Source organism: Vombatus ursinus, unplaced genomic scaffold, assembly GCF_900497805.2.
Source record: "Vombatus ursinus unplaced genomic scaffold, bare-nosed wombat genome assembly UNPS02014832.1, whole genome shotgun sequence".
NCBI classification, from domain to species: Eukaryota; Metazoa; Chordata; class Mammalia; order Diprotodontia; family Vombatidae; genus Vombatus; species Vombatus ursinus.
In genome coordinates, this window is record NW_020954610.1 from 17,310,842 (window position 1) to 17,324,408 (window position 13,567).

General features: G+C 37.7%; 1 protein-coding gene across 1 annotated transcript in view; it reads right to left on the bottom strand.

The window, feature by feature from the left end:
- Positions 1 to 13,567, bottom strand: part of SUSD1 (sushi domain containing 1) — a 327,082-nt gene that overhangs the window by 135,409 nt on the left and 178,106 nt on the right. The window contains exons 12-13 of the mRNA XM_027839015.1: positions 7,289 to 7,383; positions 129 to 315 (exon numbers count right to left, since the gene is read on the bottom strand). Coding sequence (XP_027694816.1) covers positions 129 to 315; positions 7,289 to 7,383 — 282 coding nt within the window. The remainder of the gene's footprint in view (positions 1 to 128; positions 316 to 7,288; positions 7,384 to 13,567) is intronic.

Here is a 13,567-nt window from a genome sequence, read left to right on the forward strand (position 1 = left end):
GGCAGCTCTGTATTTCATGATTCCCAATTTGATATTCCTTCCACTATAACCCACTACCTCCTTCCTAGCCTGCCAATACTTTGAGGATATAAATACACCCAAAAAGTAATTAATTATCCAAGACCTACCGGTTATCTGAGTTGTAAGGGAGACCAGTACAGGAAGTCCAGAGGAAACAGCCGTGATGTTTACAGTATAGTTGGTGCCTGGGTGCAGTTCCAGGCAAACTTCAGGAGCCTGACTGCCAGTGATTATGTCAAATGACACTTCCTGGTTAAATTCCTTCTGATACCATCGGTGGCCCCATATGTGGAACTGTAACAGAAAAGTTCAAGAGGTAAGATGCTGACAATGATTAAAATTCCTTATGTTTGTGTACTACTTTACAGACTTCTAAGTACTCAGGCCCCAAAACCACCAGGCAAGATCAGGGATTCATCATCTGAATGCCCACATGCACACATACCACTTTTAAGTCTTCCTCAGAAGTTGATAATCAAATCAATATCACCATTATTTGAAGGACATGAAAATCTACTGGCTTGCGGCTCCACTCAGAATCCTCACTCTAGATTGTCCAGGCTAAAACCCCCTCCCCTCATCACCACTCCTCATACCCATCCACATCAGTCCGTTTCCTTCCCTGTCCCTCTCCCACTTTACCTTACCTTTCATTATACTTTCTGGACCTTTCTATTATTAACAAAATGTCCTTCATATCAGAAATGTACCTTCTCCCAGAAATTTGTGTGTATGTATGTATGATATACTATATGTACATATTTGATATATACATATAAATGTGTATGTGTGTATGTTATACACATAAAATTGTATGTTATTTATCTCCTCCCACACACACAATGTAATCACCTTAAGGACAGGGATTGCTTCATTTTCTGTATCTCCAGTACCTGGCACAGTGCCTGCCACATATGGCTGCTTAATAAGGACTTATTTAATTGAATTCCAAGTGCTTTCACAAGAATTATTTCCTTTGATCTTTATAGCAACATTGAGAGAGAGGGATGAGGTGGTACTATTACTACTGTTGCTGCTGCTGCTGCTACTACTATTTCTCCATCCTCTTCTCCTCCTCCTTTTCCTTCTTCTACCTCTTTCTCCTCTTCCTCTTCTTCTTCTTAATATTATTACCAGCATACAGATAAAGAAACTGATACCCTCCCTCCCAAGAGGTTAAGTCACTTCCCCAAAATGTAACACAGGTATCAAGTGGCAGCTCTGTATTTCATGATTCCCAATTTGATATTCCTTCCACTATGACCCACTGCCTCCTTCCTAGCCTGCCCATACTTTGAGGATATAAATACATATACACATACTTACGCATACATGTATATATACAAATGTACGTTCATACATACACATGCATACACATGCATCTCCTCTCATAAGAACTACAGTCAAAATTACAAAGTCACTCAGAGTGTAATATGGGAGAAAGTGTGCTGGATTTAGAGTCATAGGGCTTTGGGTTCAAATCCCAGTTCTGTTCCTTACTACCTTACCTGTACGACTATGGGCAAGTTACTTAACATCTCTAGGCGTCAGTTTCTTCATCTATAAAATGAAGGCACTGGACTAGAATCTTGTCTCTAAGGTCCTTTCTAGTTCTATACCCATGATCCAATAATCATTAGCCACCTAGGTAGCACAGTGGACAGAACACCAGGCCTGGAGGTTATTGATCCTATAATCATTAGGTGATGGTTAGTGGATAGAGCACCAGGCTTAGAGTCAGAAAGATCGGAGTTCAAATCCACACTCAGATGCTTCCTAGCTGTATGACACTAACAAGTCACTTAATTTCTGCCAGCCTCAGTTTCCTCACCTGTAAAATGGAAATAATATAAAATAGAGCTAATGATTGCACTTACCTCCCAGGGTTGTTATAAGGATCAAATGAGAAAATACTTACATAAAACTTTACAAATCTCACAACACAATATAAATGCTAGTTGTTATATATTGAATTATAATAATATATGACAATATAGTATATGGTGTTATTACATGCTATAATTGATATAATGTTAATGTAACTGTTGTGATGATGATAATAATCATGGTCATGATCAGCATGATCATGATGATTATCATCATTCTGTATCTGAAAAAGACAGATCAAGAAAAAACATAGGAGGACCTAAAACAAGATCAACCGAGGGAAGTCCATAGCATCATGGAAACATAAGCACTTCTCTATTTCCCTTCTGTATTCTCATCCTGTGTCTTTTCCTTATCTCCAATCATTGTCTAAATTTATTTTTTAAATTTGTTTTTGAATGTTTTATTGAAAACGTTTAATGACAATCAAAAATCCAACCATTTAAATTTCTAAACAAATTAAAAATACTTGCATGCAAAACCATAAATTCCATTATTTAAAATTTGTCAAAGAAAAAGTATTTATTAATTTTAATAGCATAATAATAAAAATGCTAGCTATTTATTTTATGTTCTCAGTTTTGTTAGCCTATAGCTGTATATAATAGTCATGTGTTAGCCTATAGCTTTCCTTTTGATCTTTCCTTTTGTTATAGTTTGCTCCTTTGTGCTTGCTTTGGTCATAGCAATTTGCTCACTTTCTAATTTCTTTATATGAAAATTTAACCTATTTATTTTATCTTTTATTAATATAAGTATTTAAGAATATAAATTTACTATTGAGTAAAATTTTAAATGAATCCCAAAATACCATAAGTCTATTATTATTGCATTGCAACCCATTAAAGTATTTTTGCCTTTCTGAATTTACTTATAACTTCTTTGTACCCTTGAACATAATCAATTTTTGTACATTTTTCCTCTGTAGTTGAAAAATAGTATATATTACTTTTCCAATCAGTTCTTCTCATGTCTAACAAATCAAGTTTCTTCAGAATGCTATTCCAAATCAGCAATTCCTTTCTTATTTTTAGTGCATAATTAATTATATTCTGGTAGTACAATGTTAAAATCTTCTGTTATTGTTGATTTTATACCTACTTTTTGTGAATTAATTACATTTGCCTTTTAATTATTTTACAGTTGGGTGTGCAAACATTTAATAGTGAAATTCCTTGATGATCAGTACCTTGATGGTACCTTTAATTATGATACAAATTTCTTTGTTTAGATTTTAATTATCTCTAATTTGAATTATGATTTGTTAGATATCATTGTTTCATTCTCCAAGTTTTCTAGGAATAGTCAAAGAATACTAAATTTCAGTCCATCCTGTGGTATTGAAATACATGTACATCTCTTGGCAGTAAAAATGTTCCTGTAGGCAATAGGAACAGAAATTTAATCAATTTAATCATCTTTTATCTTTTAGATTGGAATTCGATCCATAACATTTATGGTTTCTTCAATACTTCAAAGATCTGTGGTTTCATTAGTATGGGAACTCCCTTCATTACTGCATATTATAATACTATGACTTTCATATTTTAATTTAGAGGCTTGCTGTGCATAAAAAATTCATCACCTTATAGTCACCATAGTACTGAATTTAGACAGGCTGGTCTTCACACAACAGACATCACTAGACCTGTATTCTGAAGCTTTCCAGTTTGGTCAGAACTGCCAGACCTTGCACTGTCCTAAATTCTAGTCCACATTATTAACTACCTATTGGATATCTTCTAGATGTCTGCTAGCCAATTGATAACAATCAATTCAAAGTCCAAAAAAGAACTCTCTGTTTTCTGCCTTAGACCTGCCCCTTCCTCTAACCTTTCTTATTTCTGCTGGCACCACCCTAATCCTACGTACCCAGGTTCATAACCTTGGAGTCATCCGTGATGTTTACCTCTCCCTCACTGCCCATAGTCAATAAATTGCCAGGTTATGTTGAATCTACTGTCACAATATCACTTGTCTCTATTTTTTCTCACCAATGACACAGTTAATACCCTAGTTTAGGTCCTCATAAACTTTCATCTTTTGGAAGCCCAAATATTGATAAATTTATATCAATGATCTGTCTTCTGATCACTAATCAAACTCAAAAAAAAATGTAGGCCACTAATCCATAAGTAAGGTTTCTGGTAGGACACATATCAACTTAGTTTTAAAATGTAATGTTATCTATGTTTTGTTTTATTTTCATTTATTTTGTTAAATATTTCCCAATTAGATTTTAATCTGGTTCAGGCTTCACTGTGTGGTCTGCGTGCTTGACACCTGTGCTCCCGATCTATCACTTTTCTCTCCCAAATATTTTCCAGTAGTAACCTTCTGAATTTTTTTTTGTTTATATTGTTCCTTCTACTCATTGTATTCTCTAGTAGAATAATTGTGCTGTTGTTATTGTTGTTCAGTCATTTCAGTCATGTCTGACTCTTCATGACTCCATTTGGGATTTTCTTGGCAAAGATACTGAAATGGTTTGCTATTTCCTTCTCCAGCTCATTTACAGATGAGGAAACTAGGCAAACAGGGTTAAAGGACTTGCCCAGGATCACAAAGTTAGTAAGTATATGAGGTGAGATTTGAACTCATGAGGATGAGTCTTCCTAACTGAAACTCTATCTACTGTGCCACCTAGCAGTTCCAAAATAATTCTGCTTTTCATAAATCCATTTTATACTTTGATGAATATTCCCTTTTAATACTCTTTGTTGATATGCTTTGTTTTTTAATATCACCTACAATTTCCCAACATATCTTTCCCTCACCACCACCCCCAACCCATCTCTCCTAGAGAGGGACCTAACAAAAAAGAAAAAGAAGAGAAAAAAACAATCCAGCAAAACTAACAAATACACTGAAGAAGGCTGTCAGTATATGGTGCTCTGGGTCTGCAAAGGAGAAGGGCTGGTATAAGGTACATTCTTCTATCTCTCCTCTGGGCCAAAACTTGGTCATTTTACTTTCAGAGTATTCAGGTTTAATTGTTTTGTTATGGTTTTTTTCCTTCTCCATTTCCATTGTTGTAGGCATATTATTGTATATTATTTTCTTCTTCTGCCTACTTAACTTGTCATACTTTCATGTAAGTCATAAGTAAGACAGCAAAGTCATGATCCATTACATTCATGCACCACTACTTTTTTAGCCATTTTCCCAATTAATAGGCATCTACTTTGTTTCTAGTTGCTTTTCTGTAGTACTACTACAAAAAAAAATGCTGGTATTAATATTTTTTTATATAGGGTCTTTCTTCCTATCCATGACTTCATTAGGACATATGTCTAATGGTGGATCTCTGGGCCGGAGTGTAAAGACATTTATTTTAATCTCTCTTAGCAAAACTCCAAATTATTTTCCATTGCTGGGTTTCTAACAAGTTGAGTTTCATCATTTCCTGAGAATCCCTAATCATACTCACTTTTTTTATTTCACCTTGTGAATTCTTGCTGGTTCCATTTATTTCTTTGGTTTAATTGCTTTATTGTGTTTATTATTGATTTGTGGGCATCTAGGTGGCACAGCGCATAAAGCGCCAGGTCTGGAGTCAAAAAGACCAGAGTTCAAACCTAGACTCAGACAATTCCGAGCTGTGTGACCCTGAGCAAGTCACTTAATCCTGTTTGCCTCACTCTCCTCATCTGTCAAATGAGTTGGGGAAGGAAATGACAAACCACTCCAGTATCTTTGCCAAGAAAATCCCAAATGGGGTCACCAGGAATTGAACACAACTAAACAACAATAAATTGAATTTGATACATTTTTAAAAGTTCCAGCTTTGTTTCTGGAGCTACTGTTCAAAACAATTTTCTTCTAGCACTTCTACCTCTACCTCTTATAATCCATGTGGTGTGTGTGTGTGTGTGTGTGTGTGTGTGTGTGTGTGTGTGTGTGTGTTTTCTTTTTTTTTTATTGGAGCTCTTCTTTAGTCTGCTCATTTCTTTGGATGGTATTTTAAATTTTCTTTTGAGAATTGTTGGCAGTTTCAATTCCTTGAGTGTTTCTATTCCATTTTTTTTAGAAATATACTGAAGAAACAGGTTTCCTTGCCACTTTATACTCCTACCTCTTCCTAGAAGTCTCTGCCCATCGTTCCAGAGATGAGTCATCTGCCCTTTTCTCCATAAATCCAAGCCACCTCCCTTCACCCTAAATTCCTTAATTAGAAGTAATCATCTCACTGTTCTCACTTCTTGCATCCTCAATACTGACAACTCATCTTTTATACTTTAGACATCTTCAAATAACATTCTCATATCTCTGGGCAACCAGTTCAGTGCTAACCTTGATAGGAGTTACTAGTATTGACTGAAATACTGTTATGAAGAAAGCAACCCACTCAATCCTAACAAACCCCCCCTGCTGCCCCCGCACACACTTTTGGCATTTCTCTATGGAAGCATATGGAAAATATTGAGATTCTCATTTCTTCATGTGATTAATTCAACACTGTCCTCTCACATCCCATTACCTATCAGTAAACTCCAGTGGTTCCCTTTTAGCTCCAGTATCAAATACCAAATCCTCTGTTTGACTTTTAAGCCCTTTATAACCAGGTCGATTCTTACCTTTGCAGCCTTAGTACACTTTACGCCTTTCCACACACTCTGTAAGCCAGTAACACTGGCCTCCTTATGGCTCCTCACATAAGATGCTCCAACTCCCAACATTAAGCATTTTCAGTGGTTATCCCTCATGCTTGGAATTCTCTCCATCACCACCTCCTGGCTTCCCTGGCTTCTACCATGTCTCTACTTCAGCTAAAGTACTATCTTCTACAAGAAGCCATTCCCAATCTCTCTTATTTCTAGTGCTTTCCTTCTGATATTATTGTTATTCAGTCATTTTTTCAGTTGTACTGATTCTTCATAACCCCATTTGGGGTTTTCTTGGCAAAGATCCTGGAGTGGCTTACCATTTCCTTCTCCAGCTCATTTGACAGACTGAGGACAATGAAGCAAACAGGGTTGAGTGACTTGCCCAGGGTCACACAGCTAGTCAGTGAACTCACAAAGAGTAGTCTTCCTGACTCCAGGCCCAGCATTCTATATACTGTGCCACCTCCTGTATATATTTTATTTATACAGAGTAGCTTTCATGTTATATCCCCCATTAGACTGTGAACTCCTTGAGAGCTAGAATTATGTTGTACCTTTCTTTGTATGCCTAGCACTTAACACAGTGCCTGGCACACAAGCACAAAGGGTTTAATAAATGTGTACTGACTTGACTTGAATACTCCAGTACAATGGCTGAAATACAACTCACCAGATATTTCTAAATTTGTTGATATTTTCCAGGCTTTATTTAACTTTGTTAGAAATTCAAACCTCTCACTCAGGACAAACATTTAGATAAACTTTGAACTTACTAAATACATCTCCTCTGAGTCAGCCATCTTCACATTTCTCTTCCACCTCAAGCAGGTTTCATTAAAAATTGAAATGTTACTGATGATTTGATTTACTGAAAGAACAAGAAAAAAAAATGAGGAAGCAATTTATGCTCCACCAAAAAAAAATCCACAACAACACAATTATTCGCAATTTTTAATCAAATAACTTTTCAATTAGTTCTACAGGAACAAATTCAGCTGTAGAGAATGAACTTTTAATTCAATGTGAGCTGTGTCAAGGGAAGAGATGAGCAGTTTGTTTTTTTAATTTTACTTATGTAAGCTCAGCCTCAGTAAACTATATCAGGCTGAAAGCTATCTATTCTGAGGCCCCCTCATCAGTACAAGCTCCCACCAGGCAGAGTAAGTAAAAGTTCTGTCCAAGGCCCCAGACAATTCCTGTGTCTTCAAATGAGAATGGCAGTTGATTACAATTAAGAACAAAAGTATAAACAGGATTAAATTCAATTCAGCAAACACAATACATTCCTGCTAAGGGAAACTGCTGCCAAATACATGCTAACTACAGATTTTCTAGCTCTTGGCATGAACTGTGAGGAACACTTCAAGATGGAAGTTGGGTCTTTCATTTGTCGCAGAGAGGCAGCAGAATATAGTCTTAGGATTTTAGAGTCTTAGAGTCAAGAAGACCAGACTCAAGTCTAGCCTTTGATACATACTGGCTGTGTAATCCTTTGCTGTTTGTTGTTCAGTTGTGTCCAAGTCTTCATGACCCCATGGACACCAGGCCCTTCTGTCCTGCACTATCTCCTGAAGTCTGTCCAAGTTCATGTTCATTGTTTCCATGATACTATCTATCTATCTCATCCTCTGCCATCTCCTTTTCCTTTTGCCTTCAATCTTTCTCAATGTCAGAGTATTTTTCAACGAGTCCCATCTTCTCATTACATGTCCAAAGTATTTAAGCTTCAGTTTCAATAACTGACCTTCCAGTGAAGAGCCTGAATTAATTTAAGTATTGAAGGCATTTAACTTCTCATGACCCCAGGAACCTCTCTTACACTATAAATCCAAGAATAATTGCTAATCTACACTGGTAGAGGGAGTTTCTAGATAGGAATTCTTTATCTGGAGGCGGCCTTCTAGGTCCTTGGGTGAAGCCTTTTGACTGAGTCCAAATTTTACGGAACAAATCTTTTTATTAATTTGTTCTGTGAAATTTGGATTCAGTCAAAGGGCCACACTTGAGAACCTAGAAGGCCACATCCAGGCAAATGTGCTCACTGCTCCCAGGATAGTCTTTCAATGACCAATCAACCAACATCAGTCTTAAAGCTGGATCCTGACATTTCAAACAATGCTACTTCTCAAATTCACAGATACCGATCACCCCTTGTACCTCTGAAGTATATCCATTCTCCCTTTCTCCTTCAGTTCCATAGCACCTGGATTCAAATTCACCACAGACAACAGCTGTGGGATTCTAGGAAAGTCATAATCTATGTGAGCTTCAGTTTTCCTCATCTTTAAAATGCAGGTAATTATTGTACCCAGGGCAGCTGGGTGGCTTAGTGGATAGAGTGCTGGGCCTGGAGTCAGGAAGACTCACCTACCTGAGTTCAAATCTTATCTCAGACACTTGCTAGTTGTGTGACTGAGTAAGTCACTTCTGTATGCCTCAGTTTCCTTACCTGCAAAATGAGCTAAAGAAGGAAATGGCAAACCACTCCAGTATCTTTGCCAAGAAAATCCAAAATGATGTCACGAAGAGTTGGACACTACTGAAAAGCGACTGAACAAAACATGAGGTAAATTGTTGTTAGCCACAAAGGCATGTTAAAGGGGAGATGTGGCTAAGCAGGAAGAAGTCAATGACCTTGGACTTAGTTTTGTTCCTATACCTTTCTCCCCTCCCAGTCATTTCCAAGGGAGACATATATAGTCCTCAAACCCAGAAAACCTATGTCAATTTCCAAGAAGAGTGGCCTCTAAACTTATGTTAAATGGGTTCAGTTTTGCAATCAGGAATCAAGCAGGGAACCACAAACAGCAGCTACACAAGGGAAGCAGGTGGCAACACTTAGCAGAGTCTAGAAGCTATGTCAACTACATATCTGGCAGAGACTATATGACTGAAAGAGATCAGATGCTGATTTTATACATATATGTCTGACAGAGATGACATACCCAGAGACCTTCTATAACATGAATCCACTGAGAACCAAGCCTAGCAGGACCAATGTGATGACAGTACCTGAAAATATAAGCCTGGCAGTATCAGAAGCATGCACTGTACCTCTCTACATGTTGTACCTCCACACTGGTCATATATACTCACTAAATCTTCCTACATATGCACAGTTCCCTAATTGCATGCCCACTCTTCTTTCTATTGATGTTGTGTTTACAGGATAAGGTACACTAGTTGTATGGGTTATATTATTTCTGCTTTTCTTAAAAAGCTATTTCACTAAATAGCTTTGTTTTGAAGTAACTAGCGTGATCTACCAACATAATCATTACTTTAGAGGGCAGACACCAACTCCAACAATCCGCCAAATATCCTGAATTTTGCACAAAATTTGGAAATTTTTTTTTTATACTTTGTTCAAAAAAGTTAAAAAGATATCTTTTCCATTCCTAGAGGTAGCCAAGTGGTGCAGTAGATAGAGTGCTAGGCTAAGAACCAAAAAGACCTGATTTCAAATCCAGCCTTAGATATTTACTAGCTAAGTGACCCTGGGCAAGTCATTTAATTCCTCTCATCTTCAGTTTCCTCATCTGTAAAATGGGGATAATTATAGCACCTACCTCCCAAGGTCATTGAGATGATCGAATGAGATACTATTTGTAAAGTGCCTAGTAGGTGCACAGTAAGCAGTTAATAAATGCTTATTTTTCTTCCTCCCTTCTATTCCAATGACATCACCTAGCCTCTTAAATCCACTTCTCCTTCCCATCCCCAATCCCATTCCCATTTAATCTATAATATGTGTCACTAACAGGTTAGCCTCTTTATGACCCTATTTGGGGTTTTCTTGGCAGAGATACTGGAGTGGTTTGCCATTTCCTTCTCCATCTCATTTTATACATGAGGAAACTGAGGCAAACAGGGTTAAAAGTGACTTGCCCAGGGTCACACAGCTAGTAAGCATTTGAGGGAGTATTTGAACCCAGGTCCTACTGACTCCAGGCCCAGCACTCTATCCACAGCACCACTGAGCTACACATATAAATGTTAACTAGCTATTATTATTCATTCCCCAAGACTGAGATCAAAATGCCACATTCTCAAAGCTATTTTCTCTGATCATCTCAGTTAACCTTTCACTTTATTTCTCTCAAATTTTGTACCAATTCTAGGACATCATAACTTCTGCCTAGGACTACCCAAAGGAATGTAAAACCTTACAAGCTATCTTGGGGTTTATGGGTTAGATTTCTTTCTTAAGGACCATGCCTTAAACCCAAATCATTTTGACTCTCAGAGAATAGCCAAAAGTAAGGTCCCAGCCCAAGCCTCTCTCCTTCATTGTTTGGGCCCAGATGGCTCAGAGTGTGTGTAAATAGAAATTGTTTCTATTTTGGCCAGAAACCCTGAGGGTCTTCCCTTCCCAGATTGATTTTTTTTTTGACCAGATAAAAGAAGCCATTCTTTGCCTCATTTCTTTCCTAATCTTAATTACTAAATGGGCCTTGACTCCATCAAACTGATACCTGGGAAAGACCTTAACTTTAAAACGCCAAGGTCTCCCACTGCATCCAGGGCCATCGATCTATATCTTGCCACTGGACCCAGCTAGCTCCAGAGGAGAGAGTGAGGCTGCTAACTTTGCACAGCCCTTCCTCATCTAAATCCAATTCACTTGCAAGTCATGGCATCACCTTCCTGATGACATGATCCTCTTTGAGAAAGAAGGACAAACAACAACAACAATGGCATACTAGTATACATGTCACCTCCCTTCTGTGTTCTGGGTCAGAACTGTGCAATATTCAACTTTGTGCTACCTGTAACAATAGCCTGTATACAGTAAGCATCATAAATGAACAAATGAGCCAATGCAAAGCTAACAACAGATTGCCCTATACTCTACTAATATGATATTTTACATAAAACTGGAACCCACTAATAAAGATGTGGGTTCGATGTTTAAAAGCTAAATGACCTTTTGTTCTTGACTTCTTTACTTCTGCTATTCAAACATGACTGAAGCCACTTGGCCAGGATGGCATTGATAGATTGTTTCTTCCCCTCCCCACCCCCACCCCCACCCAGCAACAGCATTGCCAAAGTAATTTCCAACACTGAAGCAATGAGGAAAGGCCTGGTGTTTAAACTTGTTCTGTTCTTGTTCTGCAATGTTCAGAATGTTTCAAAAATTCATTAGGGAACAGTTTGGGTCCCTTTATGGGGGGGAAAAAGCAACTTCATAAGAAGCAAGCTTCAAACCTGCCTCTGAAAGCAGACGGGGGTTATATAATACTGAGTTTATTTAAACAATTTTTCCCATGTTAATTACTCATCAGAGAGAAGATGAGATCCCTCAAGAGTGAGAGGCTTGGTAAACTGAATTTCAGAACTGGAAGGAGGAAATGAATGAGCAGAAATCAGAAGGATTCTTGACAAAGGGGTTATCCCAAAGGTGAAATTTGGTTATAGAACTATAAGGACACAGGATTTAGAAATGTAAGGAAGAAAGGAAACAAACATTTATAAAGGACCTATTACATTCTAGGCACTATGCTAAGCACTTTACAAATATTATCTCACAGTACTTGAGCTCGATACTTCAAGTATCAAGCTCAAGAGTTGTAACTAGTGGTTCTGGCAGCAAGACAAGCACTATAAAATGTGGCCTGAGCAAGCAGCATGAAAGCAATCTGAAATCAATTTAAGAAGAATTTTGTTATTTGGGATAGATGGAGGAAGAGACCTTGGACCTTGGGATGCAAGACCCCACAGTGAAGAGACAGAGACAAGAACATTACATCCTGTTGATGGAAACTATTTTAACTTTTTTTTTCTTTTTGAAATTGTTATCTGTAATAAAAAAAAATCTAAGTTGATAGTTAATCTTGCAAATTGATTTCAAAACATCCTTGGATGACAATGCTTTCTGGTAAAGATTACATTAAATCATTTGCATTCTGCAAAATAACTAAGGAAAAATTGCCTGCAAACAAGGCAGAACATATCCAAAAGATAACTATTTTAACTAACGTATTAAGTTTAAATGTTTCTTTCTGCTACAGGAGTGCACGCTATCATAACCCTCTAAATACCAACACCCTGGGGAAAAGCCCTGATTGCCTTTCTCAAATTATAGCTCTACTTACCTCACAGAGATATTTTAAGAAAAATGTTTTGTAAACATTAAAATGCTAATTAAGTATGAGAGGCAGCACAGTTTAGTTGTTAGGCAGCTAGCCTTGGAATCAAAAATATCTAGGTTCAAGAACTACAGATACATACTGTCTCTGTGACCATGGACAAATCTTTCAATCTCCCGGTACCCCAGGCAACTCTCTTAAAACCATGAGTTGAGGATGAGTTGCTTATCTGCATGAATGGAGGGTAGACTCCACACTGGAAGTTCTCCCACACTGATAAAATCACAGATCCAGACCCTCTCCCTGAAAAAAAATTTATTATTATTTCTCACATGGTTCATATGAACTAGATCACCCACTCCATTTCCTCTCTCTTTATTTCTGGGTTACAAACCTGCTGATGCTAAACCAATTTGGCAGAGAAAGATGATGTATTTCCCATAGGAGGTATGTTAGAAAATACAAGTACAGTCCTGGGAGGCTCCACTTCTGGCAACCTTTCCCCACTTCACTATCTCAGGAACACACAGGTCAAGTGTTTCCTCTCTTTCTTATCTTTGCAAGGTCAGCCATTTTCTCAGCGCCTCCAGGCAGATAATATGAAACATAACCTTTTGTTCTGAGAATTCTCCACCCCTGACCCCCACCCCCACTTCACCTCCTGGAAAAGCAATGAGAAATGAGATCTCCAGAAGTGACCATCATCGGCCTTCACTGCAAAGGAAGAGAAAGATTGCCCTGCAGCCAGCTAGGTAGCTAGCTAGCTTTGTCTTTAGGTTTGTATGCTATGAAGCTGCAAATTTTCTTAGGGTAAACATATATCGTCTTCAATACTGACACACCAAAGGGGGATTCCTCAGAGAAATAAGTTGAGAAAAATAAAGGAGAATCTCAAGAAACCAAGGGAAATGTACTCAATGAAACAGAAAACAGAAAAGCAAAGTGTTTACCAAAAAAATA